Source organism: Mustelus asterias, chromosome 30 (genome assembly GCF_964213995.1).
Source record: "Mustelus asterias chromosome 30, sMusAst1.hap1.1, whole genome shotgun sequence".
In the NCBI taxonomy this organism is placed as follows: Eukaryota; Metazoa; Chordata; class Chondrichthyes; order Carcharhiniformes; family Triakidae; genus Mustelus; species Mustelus asterias.
Genome location: NC_135830.1, coordinates 13,387,258 through 13,411,988, shown reverse-complemented (window position 1 = coordinate 13,411,988; position 24,731 = coordinate 13,387,258). Strand labels below are relative to the sequence as shown.

At 48.7% G+C, this 24,731-nt stretch overlaps 1 protein-coding gene across 1 annotated transcript; it reads left to right on the top strand.

Annotated features, from left to right (window-relative positions):
- Positions 1-3,627: 3,627 nt before the first annotated feature.
- LOC144480899 (uncharacterized) lies at positions 3,628-23,320 on the top strand. Its single transcript, XM_078200528.1, has 5 exons — positions 3,628-4,120; positions 16,668-16,966; positions 18,869-18,962; positions 20,113-20,145; positions 22,803-23,320. Exons 1-5 carry the CDS (start codon positions 4,063-4,065, stop codon positions 23,318-23,320), a joined length of 1,002 nt encoding a protein of 333 aa, XP_078056654.1. The 5' UTR covers positions 3,628-4,062.
- The last annotated feature ends 1,411 nt before the right edge of the window (positions 23,321-24,731 follow it).

The following is a 24,731-nucleotide window of genomic DNA, read 5'->3' as shown; positions in this document are numbered from 1 at the left end:
CCTGCCTCTCTCTCTCAATCTCTATTCCTGTCTCTCTCTCTCTCTCCCTGCCTCTCTCTTTGTCGCTCCCTGCCTATATCTCTCACTCCTTCTTTTCCTGCCTTTCTTCCTCTCTCTCCCTACCTCTCGCTCTCTGCCTCCCTGCCTCGCACTCTTTCTGCCTGCTTCTCTGTCTCACCCTGTCTCTCCCTCTCTCCCTGCCTCCCTCTCCCTGCCTCCCTCTCCCGGCCTCTCTCTCTCTCTCTCTCCACCTGCCTCTCTCTCCCCATGCCTCTCTCCCTGCCTCCCTCTCTCTCTCCACCTGCCTCTCTCCCTGCCTCCCTCTCCCTGCCTCTCTCTCTCTCTCCACCTGCCCCTCTCTCCCCCTGCCTCTCTTTCTCTCTCCCTGCCTCTCTCTCTCTCCCTGCCTCTCTGGCTCCCTCTCTCCCTGCCTCTCATCTCTCTGCCCCTGCCTCTCACTCTCTCTCTCCCTGCCTCTCTCTCTCTCTCTCACTCTGTCTCTCTCTCCCTGCCCCTCTCTCTCTCTCTCTCTCCCTCTCTCTATCTCTGCCTCTCTCTCTTCCTCTCTCCTTGCCTCTCTTCCTCTCTGTCCCCGCCTCTCTCTCTCTCTCTCTCCCTGCCTCTCTCTCTCTCTCTCTCCCTGCCCCACTCTCTCTCTCTCCTTGCCTCTCTTCCTCTCTGTCCCTGCCTCTCGCTCTCTCTCCCCCGACTCTCTCTCTCTCTCTCTCTGTGCCTCTCTCTGCCTGCCTCTCTCTCTCTCCCTCTGCCTCGCTTTCGCTCTCCCCTGTCTCTCTCTCCCTGCCTCTCACTCTCACACTCTCTCCCGACCTATCTCTCTCTCCCTGCCCTTCTCTCTCTCTCCCTGATTCTCTCTCTCCCTGCCTCTCTTTCTCCCTGCCTCTCTCTTTCTCTCCCACTCTCTCTCTCACACACTCTGCTTTTCTCTCCCTCTCTCCTTCTCTCTTTCCCTGCCTCTCTTTTTTCTCCCTCTCTTTCCCTCTCTCCCTGCCTCTTTCTTTCTTTCCACCTGCTTCCCTCTCACTCTCTCCCTGCCTCTTTCTCTCTTTCCCTGCCTTTCCCTGTTCCCCCCCCCCCCTCTCTCTCCCTGCCCCTCTTTCTCTCCGTTTCTCTTTCTCCAGCCCTCTCTCTCTCTCTCTCCTCCTGACCTCCTCCCTCCCTCTCTCCCCCTCCCCCTCTCTCTCTCCCTGCCTCTCTCTCTCTCCTTCCTTGCCCCCATCTCGCTCCCTGCTCTCCTCTCCCTCTCTCTGCCTCTTCCTCTCTGCCTGCCTCTCTCTCTCTCCCTGTCTCTCTCTCCCTCTCACTGCTTCTCATTCTCTCTCTCTCTTTCTCTCTCCCTCTCTCTGCCTGCTTCTCTCTAACTCTCTCCCTGCCTCCCTCTCCCTCTCCCTGTCTCTCTATCTCTCTCTCTCCTTCTGTCTTTCTCCCTGCCTCTCTCTCTCTCCCTGGCTCTCTCTCTCTATACCTGCCTTTTTCTCTCCCTGCCTCTGTCCGTCTCTCTCTCTCTCTTGCTCTCTCTCCCCCTGCACCGCTCTCTCTCTCCCTGCCCCCCTCTCTATCTCGATGCCCCTGCTCTATCTCCCTGCCTCCCTCTCTCTCTCTCTCTCCCTGCCCCCCTCACCCTGTCTCTCTCTCTCCCTGCCCCACTCTCTCTCTTTCCCTACCTCTCTCTCTCTTTCTGCCTCGCTCTCTATCTCACCCCTACCTCTCTCTCTCCCTCTCTCCATGCCTCTCTTCCTCGGTCTCCCTGCCTCTCGCTATCTCTGTGCCTGCTTCTCTCTCTCACCCTGCTTCTCTCTATCTCTCTCTCCCTGCCTTTCTCTCTCTCACACTCTCTACCTGCCTCTCTCTCTCCCTGCATCGCTCTCTCTCTCCCCCCCTGCTTCTCTCCCTCTCTCTCCCTGCTCCTCCCTCTCTCTCTCTCTGGCCCGCTCTCTCACTCTCTCTCTCTTTCCCTGCCTCTCTCGCTTTCACTGCCTGCTTCTCTATCTCTCTCCCTGCCTCTCTCTCTCTCCCTGCCTCTCTCTCTGTCTCCCTGCCTCTCTCTCTCTCCCTGCCTCTCCCTCACTCCCTGCCTCTCGGTCTCTCTCTCTCCCTGTCTCGCTCTCTCTGCCTGCTTCTCTCTCTCTCTCTCACTCTCTCCCTGCCTCTCTCTCTCTCTCCCTGCCTCGCTCTCTGTCTCTCCCTCTCTCTCTCTCTCTCTCTCTCTGCCTCTCTCTCTCTCACTCTCTACCTGCCTCTCTCTCTCTCTCTCCCTGCCTCTCTCTATTTCCCTGCCTCTCTCTCACTCTCCCTGCCTCTCATTCTCTCGCTCTAACACTCTCCCTGACTCTCTTCCTGCTTCTCTCTAACACTCTCCCTGCCTCTCTCTCCCTCTCCCTGTCTCTCTCTCTCTCTATCTCTCTCCCTCTGTCTCTCTCCCTGCCTTTCTCTCTCTCTCTCACTCACTGCCTCTTTCTCTATCCCTGTCTTTCCCTCTCCCTGCCTCTGTCTTTCTGTCTGTCTCTCTCTCTCTCTCCCCCTGCTCCCCCTCTCTCTCCCTGTCTCTCTCTCTCTCTCTCCCTGCCCCCTCTCTCTCTCCCTGCCTCCTCCTCTCTCTCTCTCTCCCTGCCCCCCCCCCGCCTTTTTCTCTCTCTCTCTCTCTGCCTGCATCATTCTCAAACTCTCTCCCTGCCTCTGTCTATCTCCCTGCCTCGCTCTCTCTTCCCCCTGCCTCTCTCTCTCCCTCTCTCTCTCTCTCTGCCTTTCTCTATCTCACTCTCTCCCTACCTCTCTCTCCTCCTGCCTCTCTCTCTCCCTCTCTGCCTCTCTCTATCTCACTCTCTCCCTACCTCTCTCTCTCTCTCCCTGCCTCTCTCTATTTCCCTGTCTCTCTCTCACTCTCCCTGCCTCTCATTCTCTCTCTCTCTCTCTCACTCTGCCTCTCTTCCTGCTTCTCTCTAACACTCTCCCTGCCTCTCTCTCCCTCTCCCTGTCTCTCCCTCTCTCTATCTCTCTCCCTCTGTCTCTCCCTGCCTTTCTCTCTCTCTCTCACACTCACTGCCTCTTTCTCTATCCCTGTCTTTCCCTCTCCCTGCCTCTGTCTTTCTGTCTCTCTCTCTCTCTCCCTGCTCCCCCTCTCTCTCTCCCTGTCTCTCTCTCTCCCTCTCTCTCGCTGCCCCCTCTCTCTCTCCCTGCCTCCCTCTCTCTCTCTCTCTCTCTCCCTGCCCCCCCCCCCCCCGCCTTTCTCTCTTTCTCTCTCTCTGCCTGCATCATTCTCAAACTCTCTCCCTGCCTCTCTCTATCTCCCTGCCTCGCTCTCTCTTCCCCCTGCCTCTCTCTCTCCCTCTCTCTCTCTCTCTCTGCCTCTCTCTATCTCACTCTCTCCCTACCTCTCTCTCCCCCTGCCTCTCTCTCTCCCTCCTTCTCTCTCTCTCTCTCTTCCCCCTGCCTCTCTCTCTCCCTCTCTCTCTCTCTCTGCCTCTCTCTATCTCACTCTCTCCCTACCTCTCTCTCCCCCTGCCTCTCTCTCTCCCTCCTTCTCTCTCTCTCTCTCTCCCTGCCTCTCTCTCTCTCTCTTTAGCTGTCTCTCTCTTTTGGGCTCTGCTTCTGTCTGCCCACGTCTCTCTGTTTACCTTTCTGTATTAATCTGTTTCTTTCTACGTCTTTCTCTGCCATTTTGTTTCTTTCTATCTCTATTTCTGTTTCTCAATCTTTGTCGCTGCTTTTTCATCACCCCTGTCTGCTTCCTTTTGTGTCCCTCTTTCTGTTACTCCTTCTCTCTTTCCCTCTCTGTTGTTGCTTTAACTCTGCTTCTCTCTCTCTCTTTGTCGTGGTCAGTTCCGGGAAGAGTTTTGTGCTGTGAGGTTTATTTTGGTTTTGTGGATGTTAGCAGCTGACACCCTTTCTCAGGAAGTGACCGAGCCTCAGATGCTATCGCAAGTTTCTTGACCGAAGCCTTCAATTCTTGCACTGAACGGATTCAATTCATCAGCAATTTGAACGTTCTCTCAGCCTCTTTCTTTCACCATCTCTCTGCACCTTCCAATCCGCAGGAATCAACCAATGGATCCAGCATGTAGAAATCTGTGGGGAATACTGATCCTGCTGTCACTGTGGAGTGGTGAGTGAGGGAGGGAAAGAGTGACGGAGGGATTGGTGAATGAGTGAGGGAGGGAGTGGTGAGTGAAGGAGGGAGTTGTGAGTTTGGGAGGGAAAGACTGATGGAGGGAGGGAGTGGTGAAGGGGTGAGGGATAGAGGGAGGGACAGCGAAGAAGTGGTGAGTGAGTTATAGAGTGAGTAATAAGAGAGGGAGTATTGAGTGATGGAGGGGTGAATGAGGGAGAGTGTGGTGAGGGAGGAAAGGAAGAAATTGGGAAGGGGGGAGTGGAGAGAGGGAGTAGGAGGAAGGGAGTGAGAGAGCATGAGTGAGAAAAAGGCATTGAGAGGGAGGGAGTCACAGAGAGAGTCAGCAAGGGCGAGAGCGTCGAGGGGAGGATGTGAGGTGAGAAAGTGAAAAGATGGAGTGAACCACATGAATTGAGTTAGGGCCTGAGATAGAGGGAGTGGCAGAGGATCCGTGAGGAAGGGATGTGTGAGAGAGGGTTACTGTGATGGAGAGTGACTATGATGGAGAGTATCTATGATGAAGGGTGCCTATGATGGAGCGTGAGAGTGCGGGGGAGGGGCTGAGTGCAGAGGAGGGGGTGGACAGAGTGGTGAAGAAGGCATTTGGCATGCTTGGTTCCCTCAGTCAGACCACTGAATACAGTAGTTGGGACGTCTTGTTGAATTTGTCCAAGACATTGGTAAAGCCATACTTGGAATACTGTGTACAGTTCTGGTCATCCTATTTTAAAAAGGAGATTATTAAACTAGAAAGAATGTAGAAAAGATTTATGTGGATGTTACCTGGACTTGATGGTTTGAGTTATAAGGAGAGGCTGGATTGACTGGGACATTTTTCCCTGGAGAGCAGGAGACTTAGGAGGACTTAGGGGTGAGAATAGTGGTCGATAAGATAATGAGGGACATAGATCAGTTAGATAATCAACATATTTACCCACAGGTAGGGGAAAATTAGAGGGCCTAGGTTTAGGGTGAGAGCGGAGAGATACAAAAGGGTCCAGAGGGGCAAGTTTTTCACAGAGTGTCTGGAACAAGCTGCCAGAGATAGTAATAGAGACGGGGACAATTTTTTCTTTTAAAAAGCATTTAGACAGCAACATAGTTAAGATGGGTGTACAGGGATATGCGCCAAATGCAGGCAATTGGGACGAGCTTAGTGGTTAAAAAAAGGGCGGCAGGGACCAGTTGGACAGAAGGGCCTGTTTCCATGTTATAAAACTCTATGACTCTAGAGTGCGGGGAAAGGGGTGAGGGAGTGGGAGGGTCGGGTGAGGGAGGGGGTGAGTGCAGGGAAGGGTGGGGGAGGGGGTGAGGGCAAGTGAGGGCAGGGGGGGGCGAGAGTGCGGGAAGAGGATGAGTGTGGGGGAGAGGGGATGAGGGCGTGGGACGGCACAAGTGCAAAGGAGGGCGAGTGTGCAGGAAAGGATGTGAGGGTGGCAGAAGGTATAAGAGGGAAAGAGTGTGAGTTGTGGGTGAGCACCAGCGTGAGTGAATGTGTGTGAGGGAGAGGACCGGTGTGAGTGAAGGATGGTGTGAGTGTGAGGGAGAGGGAAGGGGAGAGTGTGGCAGAGGGGTTGAGTATGAAGGAGAACACACATGAGGAAGTGGGTGTGATGGAAAGAATGTGAGGGAAGGAGAAGGTATAAGCAGGACAGGGTGTGAGGGTGAATGTGATTTTGAGGGCGGGTGAGGATATAAGTGAGGGAGCGTAAGGAATGGTGTGTGAAGGGGTAAGGGAAAGGGGTGGGAGTGTGTGAGGGAGACAATGTGAGGGGGAGGTGATGAGCGTGTGATGCAGGTTGCCTATAGGGTAGAGGGGCGTGTGTGAAGGAGGGTGAGAGGGGCGTGTGTGATTGTGAGGGCGGGTCTGAGTGTGAGGCAGTTGAGGACAGGCAGTACAAAGCTGTTGAGCTTTTCAATATGATCTTGTCTACTTTGGGATCAAACACCATCTACTCACCTTTTCCTGAAATCTCTTTGATTAAGAAAAAACCTCTCTCAGTCTCAATTTGACATTCAGACTTGATGGCATCTCATTTGTTTATTTTAGAAATATTTCTTATGTCTGGCTCTCATTGTTACAGCATAGCCTCTCACCCTCATCCTCTGTCAGATACTGAGAAACTGATCACGCCATATCTCTTGATCCCTTGAGCTATATCTAATATCTTGAAATCACACGACATTTTGGCCTTAACTTCTTGCTGTGATATTCAATTCCACAGATTCACCACTCTCTGGGTGAAGACATTTCTTATCACCTCAGTCTTAATCAGTTGATCCCTTATCCTCAAAGTATGACACCTAGTGCTGTTAGAATTTAATAATTTCTATGAGATCCCCTCTCACTCTTCTCAACTCCAGTGAATATAAGCCTAACTCATTTAGTCTCTCCTCATATGACGGACCTGCCATCCCAGGAATAAGCCTGGTAAACCTTTGCTGCTTGCCCTCTATAACAAGGACACCCTTCCTCAGATAAGGACACCAAAATTGCACACAATGCTCCAAGTGTGGCCTCACCAACACCGTACACAATTGCAATAAAACATCCCTATTCCGACACTCTTCTCCCCTCAGTATGAAGGCCAAAATACTCTTTGCCTTCTTTACTGCCTGCTGTACCTGAGTGCTTACTTTCATCGACTGATGCACGAGGACACCAGGTTCTCGTTGAGAATCCATCTCTCTCAATTTACAACCATTCAAATAATAAACTGCCTTCCTATTATTGCCACCAAAGTGGATAATCTCACATTTCTCCACGTTATACTGCATCTGCCATGCGTTTGCGCACTCATTCAGCCTGTCCAAAGCACGTTAAATAATCCCTGCATCCTCCTCACAGCTCATCCTCCCACCATAATTTGTCAACTGCAGATTTGGAGATAATACATTTCGTTCCCGCTTCCGAATCATCAATCTCTCATGTGAACAGTTGGGATCCCAGCACAGATCCCTGTAGTAATCCATGAGTCAGTGCCTGCCAATCAGAAAAAGATCCATTTATGCCAACTTTGTTTCCTGCCTGCTAACCAGCTTTCTATCCATCTCAAGACACTAACTTGTGAAAAGTCTTCTGAAAGTCTAAAAAAAGAACATTCTCCAGGTCTCCTCTACTAGCTACATTCTCAAATAATTCCAATAGATTCATCGAGCATGATTTCTCCTTTGTAAATAGATGCTGGCATTGTCTGATTATACCACTGTTTTCCAACTGCTGAATTTTGAAATACCTGATAATGGACTCTAGCAACTTCCCCAATACTGATGTCGGGCTCATTGCTCCATATTACCCTGTTTCCCTCTACCTCCCGTTCTGAATAGCGGGCTTATGTTATCTACCCTCCAATCTGCAGGAACCAGTCCAGAGTCCAAATAACTGGAAAATGACACCAAAGGTGTCCCTATTTCATAGAATTACAGAATTCATGCAGTTCAGAAGGAAGCCTTTGGCCTATCGAGTTTGCACCGACCACAATGCCACCCAGACACTATTGCCATAACCCCACATATTTACCCTGCCAATCCCCTGATACTTGGGTCAATTTAGTCCGGCCAACCAACCTAACCTGCACGCGGGACGGTGGCACAGTGGTTAGTACTGCTGCCTCACATCGCCAGGGATCTGGGTTCAATTCCTGGCTTGGGTCACTGTCCGTTCAGAGTCTACACGTTCTCCCCGTGTCTGCGTCGGTTTCCGCCGGGTGCTCCGGTTTCCTCCCACACTGCAAGGTGTGCGGGTTAGGTGGATTGGCCATGCTAAATTGCCCCTTAGTGTCAGAGGGACGAGCTTGGTTAAATACATGGGGTTACAGGGATAGAGCCTGCGTGGGGTTTGTGTTCCTTGCAGACATAATGGGCCGAATGGCCTCCTTCTGCACTGTAGGAATCTTTATCTCTATAACTTTGTTCTGTCGGAGGAAACCGGGGCACCCGGAGGAAACCCACGCAGACACGGGGAGAACGTGCAAACTCTAAACAGGCAGTGATCGAGGCTCGTGCTTTGAGGCAGCAGTGCTAACCACTGTGCCACCGTGCCGTCCCCCTCTCGGGCTATTTCGTTACGTACTGTGAGATGAAGATTATTAGGCCCGAGAGATCTATTTAGAAAGAGTGATGAGGTCCTGCAGCAGCAGTTTAGGGAGTTATCTTTAAAGTTAAAAAGCAGGACCTCTAGGATTGTAATCTCAGGATTATTCCCTGTGCTATGTACCAGTGAGGCTTGAAATTGGAAGGGTAATACAGCTCAACATATGGCTCGGCAGTTGGGGTAGGAGTAAGGATTTCAGATATCTGGGCCATTGGGATCTCTTATGGGGCAGGCGGGATCTGTACAAGGACGGCTTGCATCTAAACTGGAGGGGCATAAATATTCTGACCGGGAGGTTTGCGAGTGTCACACGGGAAGATTTAAACTAGTTTGGGGACGGGAGGTGGGGACGGGACGGGAGGGGGGACGGGGGTACGGAGGGGGGGACGGGGGGGCGGTGGGGGGACGGGGCGGGGGGGGGGGGGGTGGGCGGACTGGGGCGGGGGGGGGGCAGGGGGGGATGGGGGGGATGGGGGCGGGGGGGGGTGTGGGGTAGGATCCAAAGCAAAGGTGAATTAACTAAAAGTAAAAGTTCATTTATTGGTCACAAGTAAGGCTTACATTAACACTGCAATAAGGTTACAGTGAAATTCCCCGAGTCACCACGCTTGGGCACATGTTCGGGTCAATGCACCTAACCATTACGTCGTTCAGACTGCGGGAGGAAACTGGAACATCCTGAGGGAACGCATGCAGACATGGAGAGGACGTGCAATCTCCACACAGACAGTAACCCAAGCAGGGAATCGAACACGGGTCCCTCGGGCTGTGAGGCAACCGTTCTAACCACTGCCACCGTGCCGCCCACTGAAAGGGGGCGAGAAAGTCGGGCCAGGAAGTTTCAGAGAAAGAGCAGGCAGAGTGTGGTTGCTCATCAAATAGGGTCTGGTGGACTGAAGTACATTTGTTTCAATGCGGGAAGTGTAACAGGTAAGAACTTAGGGCTTGGATTAATACTTGGAATTATGATTTTGTTGCCATTAGAGACTTGGTTAAGGGAAGCACAGGATTGGCAGTTTAATGTTCCAGGATACAATGTTTCGAGTGGGATAGCGAGGGATCTAAAAGGGTGGGAGAGTTGCACTCCTGGAGAATATCACAACTGTACTGTGGGAGGACACCTCAGAGAGCTCATACAGCGAGGCAATATGGGTAGAGCTCAGGAATAGGAAGGGTGTAGTCACAATGTTGGGGGTTTACTGTAGGCCTCCCCAGATCCAGCAATAGAGGAACAGACATGTAGGCGGATTTTGGCAACGTGTAAAAGTAACAGGGTTCTTGTGGAGAGAGATTTTAACTTCCCCTATATTGACAGGGACTCACTTCGTGCTACGGATGTAGATGGGGCAGAGTTTGTAAGGCACATCCAGGAAGGCTTTTTCAAGTATTATGTAGATAGTCCAACGAGGGAAGGGGCCGTACTGACCTGGTGTTGGAGAATGAGCCTGGCCGGGTGTTGACGTTTCAGGAGGAGAGCAGTTCAGGAACAGTGACCACAATTCAGTCAGCTTTCAGGTACTGATGGATAAAGATAAGTGTAGTCCTCAAGTGAAGGTGCTAAACGAGGGGAAGGCGAATTACAACATTGTTAGGCAGGAATTGAAGAATGTAGATTGGGCCAGATATTTGAGAGCAAATCAATATCTGGCATGTGGGAGGGTTTCAAGTGCAAGTTGATAGGAATTCAGGACTGGCACAGTCCTTTAACTATGAAAGATAATTATGGCAAGTTTCGGCAACCTTGGAAAGCGAGAGATATTGTGAGCCGAGTCAAAGAGAAAAAGGAACTAACAAAGAACAAAGAACAAAGAACAATACAGCACAGGAACAGGCCCTTCGGCCCTCCAAGCCCACGCCGCTCCCTTGTCCAAATTAGACCATTCTTTTGTAGCCCTCCATTCCCACTCCGTTCAGATGGCTATCTAGATAAGTCTTAAACGTTCCCAGTATGTCCGCCTCCACCACCTTGCCCGGCAGCGCATTCCAGGCCCCCACCACCCTCTGTGTAAAATACGTCCTTCTCATATCCGTGTTAAACCTCCCCCCCCCCCCCCCCCCCCACCTTGAACCTATGACCCCTCGTGAAAGTCACCACCGACCTGGGAAAAAACTTCCCACCGCTCACCCTATCTATGCCTTTCATAATTTTATACACCTCTGTTAGGTCACCCCTCATCCTCCGTCTTTCCAGTGAGAACAACCCCCGTTTACCCAATCTCTCCTCATAACTAAGCCCTTTCATACCAGGCAACATCCTGGTAAACCTCCTCTGCACTCTCTCTAAAGCCTCCACGCCCTTCTGGTAGTGTGGCGACCAGAACTGGGCGCAGTATTCCAAATGCGGCCGAACCAACGTTCTATACAACTGCAACATCAGACCCCAACTTTTATACTCCATGTCCCGTCCTATAAAGGCAAGCATGCCATATGCCGTATTCACTACCTTCTCCACCTGTGATGTCACCTTCAAGGATCTGTGGACTTGCACACCCACGTCCCTCTGCGTATCTACACCCTTTATGGTTCTGACATTTATCGTATAGCTCCCCCTTACGTTAGTTCTACCAAAATGCATCACTTCGCATTGATCTGGATTGAACTCCATCTGCCATTTCTTTGCCCAAATTTCCAGCCTATCTATATCCTTCTGTAGCCTCTAACAATGTTCCTCACTATCTGCAAGTGCAGCCATTTTCGTGTCGTTCGCAAACTTACTGATCAACCCAGTTACACCTTCTTCCAGATCGTTTATATAAATCACAGACAGCAGTGGTTCCAATACAGAGCCCTGCGGAACACCACTAGTCACAGCCATCCAGCCGGAAAAAGACCCTTGCACAACCACCCTCTGTCTCCTGTGACCAAGCCAGTTCTCCACCCATCTAGCCACCTCCCCCTTTGTCGCTTGAGATCCAACCTTTTGCACCAACCTACCATGAGAGACTTTGTTAAACGCTTTACTAAAGTCCATATAGACGACATCCACGGCCCTTCCCTCGTCAACCATTCTAGTCACTTCTTCAAAAAACTCCACCAGGTTAGTGAGGCATGACTTCCCTCTCACAAAACCATGTTGCCTATCGTTAATGAGTTTATACCTTTCTAAATGCGCAGACATCCTATCTCGACGAATCCTCTCCAACAACTTCCCAACCACGGACGTCAAGCTCACCGGACTATAATTTCCCGGGTTATCCTTCCTACCCTTCTTAAATAACGGGACCACATTAGCTATCCTCCAATCCTTGGTTCCTGTGGCTATGACCCATCTTTAATTTTCTCACCCTGCACTATAAATATCTCCCACTTTCTTTGCCTTTTCGCTTTGACAAAGGGTCATCTGGACTCGAAACGTCAGCTATTTCTCTCCTCACAGATACTGCCAGACCTGCTGAGATTTTCCAGCATTTTCTCTGCTGCCTGGAGAAAAAGGAAGCATTTATCAAGGCCAGGTGGCTGGGAATACACGAAGGAAACGTGGAACAAAAGAAAAGTAGAAAGAAACTTAAGCAAGGAGTAAGGAGGGCTAAAAGGGGTCACGAAAAGTCATTTCCCCGCAGGATTAAGGAAATTGCTTTTTATATAAAGAGGAAGCAAGTAACCTGGGAGAGGACAGGGGAGGGAGTCTATGCGTGGAGCTGGAGGATAAGAGGAAATGGGCGCTGTATTAAATGAATACTTTGCGTCAGTTTTCACCAAAGAGGAGGACTTTCTGGATGATGAGTCTGGGGAAGTGTGTGTAGATAGTTTGGGTCATGATGAGATCAATAAGAAGGCGATATTGGGGTTCCTGAAAGGCATTAAATTTGACGAGTCCATGGGGCCTGATGGGAAATACCCCAGAACACTGAAAGATGCAAGGGAGGAAATTGCTAGCGCCTTGAGAGAAATCTTTGTATCCTCAGTGGTACAGGGGAGTCCCCAGAAGATTGGAGAACGTTGTTCCTTTGTTTAAGAAGGGTAGCAAGGATAAACCAGGTAATTACAGGCCGATGTGCATTCCGCCAATGGTAGGGAAATTATTGGAGAGGATTCTTCGAGGCGGGATTTACCCCCACTTGAAAATAAGTGGGCGTATTAGTGAGACGCAACATGATTTTGTGAGGGGGAGGTCGTATCTCACTTAGTTAATCGAGTTTTTTGAGGAAGTGGCGAAAATGATTGATAAGGGTAGGGCAGTGGATGTTGTCAACATGGACTTCAGTAAGGCCTTTGAAAAGGTCCCTCATGGCAGAGTGGTACAGAAGGTGAAGTCGCACGGGATCAGAGTTCAGCTGGCAAGATGGATGCAGAACTAGCTCGGTCATAGAAGACAGAGGGTAGCAGTGGAAGGGTGAGCTTCTGACTGGAGGGCTGTGACAAATGGCGTTCCTCAGGGATCAATGCTGGACCATTGCTGTTTGCAATATATATCAATGATTTGGAGAAAAATGTAACTGGTTTGATTAATAAGTTTGCAGATGACACAATGATTGGAGGAATTGTGGATAGCGATGAGGACTGTCAGAGGATACAGCAGGATATAGATTGATTGGAGACTTGAGTGGAAAGATGGCAGATGGAGTTTAATGGACAAATGTGAGGTAATGCATTTTGGGAGGTCTAATAGAGATGGGTACGATACAGTAAATGGCAGAACCCTTAAGAATATTGATAGGCAGGGGGATCTGGGTGTACAGATCTATAGGTCACTGAAAGTGGTAATGCAGGTGGAGGAGGTAGTCAAGAAAGCATGTGGCATGCTTGCCTTCATCGGCCGGGGCATTACGTTTAAAAATTGGCAAGTCATGTTGCAGCTTTATGGAAACTTCGTTAGGCCGCACTTGGAATATAGTGTTCAATTCTGGTCTTCACATTACCAGAAGTATGTGGAGGCTTTGGAGAGGGTACAGAAGAAATTTCATAGAATATAATGCCTGTAGTGCAGAAGGAATCCATTCAGCGCATCAAGTCTCCCACCGACCATAATCCCACCCAGACCCTATTCCCCCCATCCCTCATATTTACCTTGCTAATTCCCCTCAGAAGAGGGTAAATTTACCATTGCCAATCAACTTACCCGCACGTCTTTGGACTGTGGGAGGAAATGGAGCACCCAGAGGAAACCCACGCTGACATGGGGAAAACATACAAACTCCACACAGACAGTTACCCGAGGCCGAAATTGAACACGAGTCCTTGGCGCTATGAGGCAGCAGTGCTAACCACCGTGCCACCAACTTTTTTTAAATACTGGTTCAGTTCATCTACTATCTCCTAATTTTTTGTTTTCAACTCCCCAGACATACTTTCCATAGGACCAATGCTCACTTCGTTGACTTTTCTTTTTTAAGTGTCTGTGGAAATTGTTACATTATTTAAATATTTTAATTTCTTATATTTCCGGTAACTTTCTCTCATTCTCTCTCTTTATTAATCTTTTGGTCATTCTTTGCTGCTTTTATCCTATCCTATCCTTTCCAATCTTACCTGCCACCCTTTTACCACGATGTGGCCTGGTATGGAGGACATTAGCTGTGAGCAGAGGTTGGAGAAATTCAGTTTGTTCACGCTGGAACGACGGAGGTTGCGGGGGCGACCTGATCGACGTCTACAAGATCATGAGGGGTATGGACACAGTGGGTAGTCAGAAGCTTTTTGCCACAGTGGAAGATCAATAACTAGGTGGCATAGGTTTAAGATGTTAGGGGCAATGTTTAAAGGAGATGTATGAGGCAAGTTTTTTGCACAGAGGGTGGCGGGTGCCTGAAACTCGCTGTTGGGGAAGGTAGTGGAAGCAGATATAATAGTGACCGTTCAGGGGCATCTTGACAAATACATGAATAGGATGGGAATGTAGGGATAAGGTCCCCGGAAGGGTAGGGGGCTTTAGTTCAGTTGGGCAGCATGATCGGTTCAGGCTTGGAGGGTCGAAGGGCCTGTTGATGTGTTTTGTTCAATCCCATTATTTTCCCCAGAACCATTTCTCTATTAATAATGATTTCCTTCAGCACTTCATTAAAACTTGTTTTTCTCAGAGCTTTTGGTACATTATTCATGTCTTCCTTTGTGAAGACAGACCCACCATTAGGCACAAGTCGGGAGTATGACGGAATAGTCTCCTCTTGCCTTGGTGAGTGCAGCTCCATCAACAGCCAAGAAGCTCAACACCGCCAAAGATAAAACAGCCCTTCCAAAATCATTCACTCCGTCCACCGCTGATGCACAGTGGCAGCTATGAGTAGCCTCTGCGCGATGCACTGCAGGAACTCACTGAGGTTCCTTAGGCAGCACCCTTCAATTGCTCGACCTCTACCATCCAGAAGAGTAGCAGATACCTGGAAACACAATACATCCTATTCATGTATTTGTCAAGATGCCCCTGAACGGTCACTATTATATCTGCTTCCACTACCTTCCCCAACAGCGAGTTTCAGGCACCCGCCACCCTCTGTGCAAAAAACTTGCCTCATACATCTCCTTTAAACATTGCCCCTAACACCTTAAACCTATGCCCCCTAGTTATTGATCTTCCACTGTGGCAAAAAGCTTCTGACTACCCATTGTGTCCATACCCCTCATGATAAATCTCCGGGCCCAGATTGGCTACATCCTAGAGTTCTAAAGGAGATAGCTGAAGAAATAGTGGAGGCGTTAGTTATGATCTTTCAAAAGTCACTGGAGTCAGGGAAAGTCCCAGAGGATTGGAAAATCGCTGTTGTAACCCCACTGTTCAAGAAGGGAACAAGAAAAAAGATGGAAAATTATAGGCCAATTAGCCTAACCTCAGTTGTTGGCAAAATTCTAGAATCCATCGTTAAGGATGAGATTTCTAAATTCTTGGAAGTGCAGGGTCGGATTAAGACAAGTCAGCATGGATTTAGTAAGGGGAGGTCGTGCCTGACAAACCTGTTAGAGTTCTTTGAAGAGATAACAAATAGGTTAGACCAAGGAGAGCCAATGGATGTTATCTATCTTGACTTCCAAAAGGCCTTTGACAAGGTGCCTCACGGGAGACTGCTGAGTAAAATAAGGGCCCATGGTATTCGAGGCAAGGTACTAACATGGATTGACGATTGGCTGTCAGACAGAAGGCAGAGAGTTGGGATAAAAGGTTCTTTCTCAGAATGGCAACCGGTGACAAGTGGTGTCCCGCAGGGTTCAGTGTTGGGGCCACAGCTGTTCTCTTTATATATTAACGATCTAGATGACGGGACTGGGAGCATTCTGGCCAAGTTTGCCGATGATACAAAGATAGGTGGAGGGGCAGGTAGTATTGAGGAGGTGGGGAGGCTGCAGAAAGATTTAGACAGTTTAGGAGAGTGGTCCAAGAAGTGGCTGATGAAATTCAACGTGGGCAAGTGCGAGGTCGTACACTTTGGAAAAAAGAATAGAGGCATGGACTATTTTCTAAACGGTGACAAAATTCATAACGCTAAAGTGCAAAGGGACTTGGGAGTCCTAGTCCAGGATTCTCTAAAGGTAAACTTGCAGGTTGAGTCCGTAATTAAGAAAGCAAATGTAATGTTGTCATTTATCTCAAGAGGCTTGGAATACAAAAGCAGGGATGTACTTCTGAGGCTTTATAAAGCACTGGTTAGGCCCCATTTGGAGTACTGTGAGCAATTTTGGGCCCCACACCTCAGGAAGGACATACTGGCACTGGAGCGGGTCCAGCGGAGATTCACACGGATGATCCCAGGAATGGTAGGCCTGACATACGATGAACGTCTGAGGATCGTGGGATTATATTCATTGGAGTTTAGGAGGTTGAGGGGAGATCTGATAGAAACTTACAAGATAATGAACGGCTTAGATAGGATGGACGTAGGGAAGTTGTTTCCATTAACAGGGGAGACTAGGACGCGGGGGCACAGCCTTAGAATAAAAGGGAGTCACTTTAGAACAGAGATGAGGAGAAATTGCTTCAGCCAGAGAGTGGTGGGTCTGTGGAATTCATTGCCACAGAGGGCTGTGGAGGCCGAGACGTTGAGCGTCTTCAAGACAGAAATTGATAAATTCTTGATTTCTCGAGGAATTAAGGGCTATGGGGAGAGGGCGGGTAAATGGAGTTGAAATCAACCATGATTGAATGGTGGAGTGGACTCGATGGGCCGAATGGCCTTACTTCCGCTCCTATGTCTTATGGTCTTATCTTGTAGACGTCGACCACCACCTGGACGCTCCCCTCCAAATCACCCAGCATCCTGACTTGGAAATATATCACTGTTCCTTCACTGTCGCTGTGTCAAAATCCTGAAACACCCTCTCTAACAGCACTGTGGGTATGCGTACATCACGGGGACTGCAGCGGTTCAAGAAGGCAGCTCACCACCACCTTCTCAAGAGCAATTAGGGATGGACAATAAATGCTGACCTTGCCGACGACACCCACATCCTGTGAGAGAACAAAATTAGATCTTTGCTTGCAGCCAGCTGCTCGAGTTACTAATCTCTTTTTCACACTAGGCACTGCTGGGGAGCTTCAGATTTGCCTCGAGAGAAAGCAGGCCAGCCGTGGGACATGCAAAGTGGAACTGATGTGTTCCAGCTTGCGTGGCTCGGCTGTTGAGTGGTTCAGAGGGAACAAGAAGGTTATCAGTGATCAGAGGCATAAGCTGCAGTTTGGTGGGATGATTTTGGATGTCACACTGGATTCCCAGCTTGGAGAGATGGTTTATAAATGCAAGGAAGCTGCAGCAGGAGTCGAGCAGACTGTTGATTTGGGAGAAACTTGTGGCAATAGCTCAATATCAAAATCCTACCAGGTAACAAAGTCATTTTATTACATCTCAAATGCATGAACAAATCCTTGCTATTAAATGACATTACCAACAGTGAATCTCCCACTATCCTGGGGGTTAATGATCAATTCTACCACTGTCACTGTAATATATTCTGTGCCATGATATGTGGAAAGATACTGCTCAGACGCCATGAAGCAGTTAATTAATTAACTCACCTCCGAACTTCCCAAATTCTGTTCACCATCTGGGGGGCACAACATCAGGAGTGTGAACGTTTTTCATTCATACACACATCCTCATGCACACACACACAGAGACTCGTGCACACACACGCACAGGCGCACGCGCGCACACGAGCGCAACGCAAACACGCGCGCGCGTGCACACAAACACACACATGCACACATAAACGCACACGGACACATATTCGTGCATGCGCGCGCACACACACACACGTACACACACGCACGCACACACATGTGCACACACTCATGCACACACTCTCACACTTTTGTGAACACACACGTACACACACTCACGCACACGCACGTGCACAGACATACGTGCAAACATTCACACTTGTGTGCATATACACACACGCACGCACAAACACATACACATGCACACGTAAACACACACATGTACTCACACTCGTGCATGCGTTCACATACACGTAGGCAAACGCACGCACATGCATGTGCACAGACACATGCACACACTCTCACACTTGTGCTCACACGCACATTCTCACGTAGGCACACATGCACACACTCACACATACGCATTCGCAGTCGGTGGAATTTGAATTCAATTTTAAAAAATGAAATTAAGAATCTTCTCATGACATAGAACATAGAACATAGAAGAGTACAGCACAGTACAAGCCCTTCGGCCCTCGATGATGTGCCGAGCTTTGTCCGAAACCAAGGTCAAGCTATCCCACTCCCTATCATTCTAGTGTGCTCCATGTGCCTATCCAATGACCGCTTGAAAGTTCCAAAAGTGACCGACTCCACTATCACTGCAGGCAGTCCATTCCACACCCCAACCACTCTCTGAGTAAAGAACATACCTCGGAATTTCCTCCTATATCTCCCACCATGCACCTTATAGTTATGCCCCCTAGTAACAGCTACATCCACCGAGGAAATAGTCTTCGAACGTCCACTCTATCTATCCCCCTCAATCATCTTATAAACTTCTATTAAGTCGCCTCTCATCCTCCTCCACTCTAAAGAGAAAAGCCCTAGCTCCCTCAGCCTTTCCTCATAAGACCTACCCTCCAAACCAGGCAGCATCCTGGTAAATCTCCTTTGCACCCCTTCCAATGCTTCCACATCTTTCTTATAGTGAGGTGACCAGAACTGCACACAATATTCCAAATGTGGTCTCACCAAGGTCCTGTACAGTTGCAGCATAACCCCACGGCTCTTAACCTCAAACCCCCTGTTAGTAAACGCTGACACACTATAGGCCTTCTTCACGGCTCTATCCACTTGAGTGGCATGAAACCATTGTTGGAAAAACCCATTTGATTCAACAATGTCCTTTAGGGAGGGAAATCTGCCATCCTTACCCTGTCTGGCCTACATGTGACTCGAGGCACACAGCAATATGGTTGATTTTCAACTGCTGTCAGAAATAGCCCGGCGGACACTTAATTTTATCGATCACTTTGGGATTGTGGGTCAACACCACAGCGCAAGGACTGCAGCGTTTCAAGAAGGCAGAACACACGCGCGCACACATGCACAGACACACACACACACACATATTCACACACACACACACACACACACACACACACACATTCACACATACACACGCACTGCATGTGAGAGAATATCCTGCTGTTGTCATTTGTTATATTGAACGACTCTCTTTCTCCCTGTTGTTCTATTTACATATATTTCCTCATTTCAGTACCAGAAAGTGAAGATTATTCTTACTACAATTTTCCTGACAGTTTATGCAGCAGTCTTGCTGATCACCTTCTATCTGTGCCGGCAGCAGAACAGTTAAGTACTGGGTCTGTTCTCATAGCAGCAATCTCATCTTAATCCCAGAATGCTTACCGAGCATTGAGTGTGAGTGGCAGGGGACCTCGCACTGGGGGTGTGAGTGACTGTGGATCTCGCACTGGGGGTGCGAGTGGCAGGGGATCTCGCACTGGAGGTTTGAGAGACAGGGGATCTCGCACTTGGCGTGTGAGTGACAGGGAACCTCGCACTGGAGGTGGGAGAGACAGGGGATCTCGCACTGGGGGTGTGAGAGACCGGGGATCTCGCACTCGGCGTGTGAGAGACAGGGGGCCTCGCACTGGGGGTTTGAGAGACAGGGGATATTGCACTGAGAGTGTGAGTGAGAGGGGATCTAGCACTGGTGGTGTGAGAGACAGGAGATCTTGCACTGAAATGGGGGTGCGAGAGATAGGGGATCTCGCACTGCGGGTGTGAATGACAGGGGATCTCACACTTAGGTTGTGAGTGACAGGGGATCTCTCACTGGGGTTCGAGAGGCGGGGACCTCGCACTAGGGGTGTGAGTGACAGGGAATCTCGCACTGGGTGGGGGGGGGGTGTGAGTGACAGGGGACCTCGCACTGGGGGTGTGAGGGAGAGAGGGAATCTCGCACTGGGGGTGTGAGTGACAGGTGATCTCGCACTGGGGGTGTGAGGGAGAGAGGGAATAGAGCAATTGAACTAAGGTTTTTTTTTGGGAGAGGGAGGGAGGGTGGCACCAGAGGGAAAGAAATACATAGGAATACATAGAAACCCGAGAGTGCAGAAGGAGGCCATTCGGCCCATCGAGTCTGCACCGACCACAATCCCACCCAGGCCCTACCCCCACATATTTACCCGCTAACTACGCACCTCAGGGACAATTTTTAACCTGGCCAATCAACCTAACCCGCACATCTTTGGACTGTGGGAGGAAACCGGAGCACCCGGAGGAAACCCACGTAGACACGAGGAGAATGTGCAAACTCCACACAGACAGTGACCCCGAGCCGGGAATCGAACCCGGGACCCTGGAGCTGTGAAGCAGCAGTGCTAACCACTGTGCTACCGTGCCGCCCCACGAAAGAGTGGGGAGAGGGACGGAGTGATAACACAGACTCAATATCATCTGATACTGACTTTCTCTTATTTTCTCTCTCATGTGTAGGCAACAGTGAAAAGAAAAGGAGCGATAACAAAGGTAGGGGATCAATCCAGCGGGCACCCTGAAACTGTCGGACTCTGGCTAATAAAATGCTGTTTACTGTGTCCATTACTGATGTGGGTAGGAAGAGGTTTGGTGTTTTCTGTCAGGAAAATAGTGACTGTTTGATTAGGACAGTGTAAGAGGGGGCTTTACTCTGTATCTAACCTTGTGCTGTACCTGCCCTGGGAGTGTTAGATGGGCGGATTTTGTAGAGGGAGCTTTACTCTGTATCTAACCCTGAGCTGTTCCTGTCCTGGGAGTGTTTGGTGGGGGACAGGTGGAGGAAGTTTTACTGTATCTAAACCCGTGTTGTATCTGCCTTGGGAATGTTTGTTAGGGGAGAGTGTAGAGGGATTTCTACTCTGTATCTAGCCCTGTGCTTTACCTGTCCTGAAAGTGTTTCATGGGGGCGAGGGGGGGGGGGGGGCGGGGCGGGGGGGCCGGGGGGCAGTGTCGAGGGATTTTTAGTCTGTATCTAACCCTGTGCTGCACCTGTCCAGTGAGTGTTTGATGGGGACAGTGTAGAGGGAGTTTTACTCTGTATCTGACCCGGCGCTGTTCCTGTCCAGGGAGTGTTTGATTGGGGTCATTGTAGAGTGAATTTTTCTCTGTATCTAACACTGTGCTGTACGTCTTGGGAGTGTTGGATGAGGACAGTGTGCACAGAAATGTATTTTGCCTCAAACCCTAAGCTGTGCCTGTCCGGGGAGTCTTTGATGTGGACAGTGTACACGGAGGGTTATTCTGTCTCTAACCTCGTGCTGTGCCTGTCCTGGGAGTGTTTGATAGGGGCAGTGTACACAAAAAATTATTCTGACTCTAACCTCATGCTGTAACTATCCCGGGAGTGTTTGATGTCGACAGTATAAGAGGAAGTTTCTCTGTATCTAACCCTGTGCTGTAGCTGTCCCGGGAATGTTTGACGTGGACAGTGTAAGAGGAAACATTTCTCTGTATCTGTGCTATACCTGCTCTGGAAGTGTTTGATGGGGACAGTGTAGAGGGAGCCTCACACTGTATCTAACCCTGTGCTACACCTGTCCTGGAAGTGTTTGATGGGGACAGTGTACACAGTGATTTATTCTGTCTCTATCCCTTTGCTGTACCTGTCCCAGGAGTGTTAGATGTGAACAGTGTAAGAGGGAGTTTGTTTTTCTTTCTTAACATCTATTTTCTAAACGGTGACAAAATTCATAATGCTAAAGTGCAAAGGGACTTGGGAGTCCTAGTCCAGGATTCTCTAAAGGTAAACTTGCAGGTTGAGTCCGTAATTAAGAAAGCAAATGTAATGTTGTCATTTATCTCAAGAGGCTTGGAATACAAAAGCAGGGATGTACTTCTGAGGCTTTATAAAGCACTGGTTAGGCCCCATTTGGAGTACTGTGAGCAATTTTGGGCCCCACACCTCAGGAAGGACATACTGGCACTGGAGCGGGTCCAGCGGAGATTCACACGGATGATCCCAGGAATGGTAGGCCTGACATACGATGAACGTCTGAGGATCGTGGGATTATATTCATTGGAGTTTAGGAGGTTGAGGGGAGATCTGATAGAAACTTACAAGATAATGAACGGCTTAGATAGGATGGACGTAGGGAAGTTGTTTCCATGAACAGGGGAGACTAGGACGCGGGGGCACAGCCTTAGAATAAAAGGGAGTCACTTTAGAAGAGAGATGAGGAGAAATTTCTTCAGCCAGAGAGTGGTGGGTCTGTGGAATTCATTGCCACAGAGGGCTGTGGAGGCCGAGACGTTGAGCGTCTTCAAGACAGAAATTGATAAATTCTTGATTTCTCGAGGAATTAAGGGCTATGGGGAGAGAGCGGGTAAATGGAGTTGAAATCAACCATGATTGAATGGTGGAGTGGACTCGATGGGCCGAATGGCCTTACTTCCGCTCCTATGTCTTATGGTCTTATGGTCTTATCACTGAGTGTAATTTTAATATTTTGGAGACGGTCAGACTGTCTCTTTGTCAATCTGCCTCCCGACCTTCCTTGCCTGGAGATTTGTCTGACAGACAGGTACAGGAATCAGCTCGAAACCCATGTTTGTCTCTTTGACACAATCATTTGGTTTACTGGAGTGAGGTATTGTTGTTATAGCTACTTTGGTACAATTGGAATACAATTGGAATACTGCGAACAGTATTGGTTTCCTTACAGAATTAACTCAACTTCGAGCGAGACAGAGAAAATTCATTTTGGTGTTGACTTCAGGACTGAGGGATATTGTATGATGTGAGATTAGCATTTTGGAAGCTCAATGTGTGAGAGATGATCTATTTGAAATGTATACAGATCTCTCACAGTTTCACATACAACATACTTACCGGTTGTTTCCCTCATTAGCGGAGTCTAGGACGGTTTCAGTGTAAGAGATCAAATTTCAGAACTTTCTGTCAGAGTGTGGTAAGTCTTTGAAATTCTCTAATCTAGAGAGCGGTAGATGATCAGTCATTTAGTAGATTCAAGACAGAGGTTGAGAGATGTTTGGACATTTTCTAAAAGTGAATATGGAGTGGAGTGGGGAACAGAGTTGATAGGATCAGTGTAACAAATGCCACATCATGAGAACCAAGCTCACTGGATCCAAATGCTCTTTGTTCTTATGTTTCTTTTCTCACTGAAATTGATCTTTCCTCTTTGCAGGAGAAGAAGGAATTTACTCTGATTTGTCAAGTCCTGGAACTCAACCTGACACCAAAGAGCAAGCCCAGGTCACTGGCCAATGGGTGCACGGCAGGCCAAAGAGGTCTTCGCAACTGAAAGTGGCTGGGCACGCTGCAAGCCTGAAAAGGCAGGCCGTGACTGGGCCTAGCACAGGCTCAATTAGAGAGCAGGCCGAGACTGGGCCTGCTGCAAGCCTCAGAATGCAGGCCGAGGCAGGGCCTGCTGTAAGCCTGAGAAGGCGAGAGGAGGCTGGGCCTAGCACAGGGTCAATAAAAGAGCAGTCCGAGGCTGGGCCTGCTGCAAGCCTGAGAAGGCAGAATGAGGCTGGGCCCAGCACTCCCCAGATGGTTCCAATACAAGATTCAACATACACAAGCCTGAAGGAACGGCCAAACGATGCTGACTACCAACTCCTCAGACGACAGGAACATGATGGTCAAAGTGCAGTAACATACTCAGCAGACGCTGAGGAGGTAACACTTAAGACAACATTGTGAGGCAACAAGGTGGATTTGGGAAGTGAGATAAATACAAATTCACTCCCAGCGCATTCTACATTTAAGCCGCTCCAAAACCTTCGATTTTATTCCAGCTTGTAACTCACTCCTGGGTATCTGTTGTTCTCTAAAAAAAAACAACAATATGTTTTTCTATAAACCACCCAAAACCCTCGATTAGATTCTGGTTTGTGACACGCCCAGGTATCTGTTATTCTGTATATAACTCATCACTAACCTTTCAATTAGATTCTACTCTGCAACACACTCCCGGGTATGTGTCATTTTATGTAAACCACTTCAAATTCCTCGATTCGACGCCAGTCTGTAACTGGCTTCTGGGTATCTGTTATTCTCAATATAAATCAGCCCAAAACCCTAGATTCCAGCTCATTTCCAGCTATCTGTTATTCTGTGTATGAATAATGCAAACCCCTCGATTAGATTTCAGTCTGTAACTCATTTCCAAGTATTTCTTATTCCATATATAAACCACACCAAACCCTTGCTTAGATTCTAGTCTGTAAAACAGTTCCGGGTATCTTATTCTATACACAAACGCCCCTGAACTCCTTGCTTAGTTTCCAGTCTGTAACTCACTCCCAGGCATTTGTTATTCTATGTATAGACAATCCTGAACTCATCAATTCGAATCCAGTCTGTAACTCACTAAAGATTCCGGACAACAGCTTTGAAAGGTAAATAACATTGATAACCTTATCTTACATTGCTGTTTGTGCGATATTGCTGTGCTTATCGATGTCTAACATTGCAACACTGACTGTACTCTGAATAAAAACTTTATTTTATCTGAACTGTCCAGGTTGATCAGTTTATATCGGTATGAGACTCGCTTTCCGATGTGATTGCTTCGTGTGTTCACCCTCTGTGCTTGCTAATGAGGAATGTATGAAAGTTTATCTTCATGTATGTGCAAAAATAGGTTAAAGTGTGATATACCCGAATGTAAAAACTGATTCTGCCTCAACTAGGGCATTGTTTCTATTTCGGCACACTGTACTGAAGGGAGGATGTGAAAGTATTGCTGAGTGTGTGGAAAAGATCCACGAGAATGACTCCAGATATATGGAAGTACCGTTTTGTGGATAGATGGAAGCAGTTGGGACTGTTACCTCGAGTGGAGCATGTGGAGAGAGGATTCAAGAGAGATTTTGAAACTCTGAGACATCTGAGAAGAGTAGCTGGAGAGAGAAACTAATCCCACTGTGGGAAGGATCCAGATTGAACGTCATTGGCGAAAGAAGGAATAACGATAGAAGAAGAAGCTCTTCAAATGCCAGATCCTAAGATTCTCGATTGTTCTTTCTGAGAATGTGGTGGAGACAGGATCAATTGATTCATTGGAAAGAAAATGGGATATTTAATGTAAGAGTAACGATTGTAGATCAAA

What these genes read in the sequence shown, in the direction of transcription:
- LOC144480899 (XM_078200528.1), top strand. Translation starts at nt 4,063, where the DNA reads ATGGATCCAGCATGTAGAAATCTGTGGGGAATACTGATCCTGCTGTCA. An exon ending in CCTGCTGTCACTGTGGAGTG is followed by an intron (nt 4,121 to 16,667) that starts GTGAGTGAGGGA and finishes TTTTCACACTAG; the next exon opens with GCACTGCTGGGGAGCTTCAG. An exon ending in TCTGTGCCGGCAGCAGAACA is followed by an intron (nt 18,963 to 20,112) that starts GTTAAGTACTGG and finishes TCTCATGTGTAG; the next exon opens with GCAACAGTGAAAAGAAAAGG.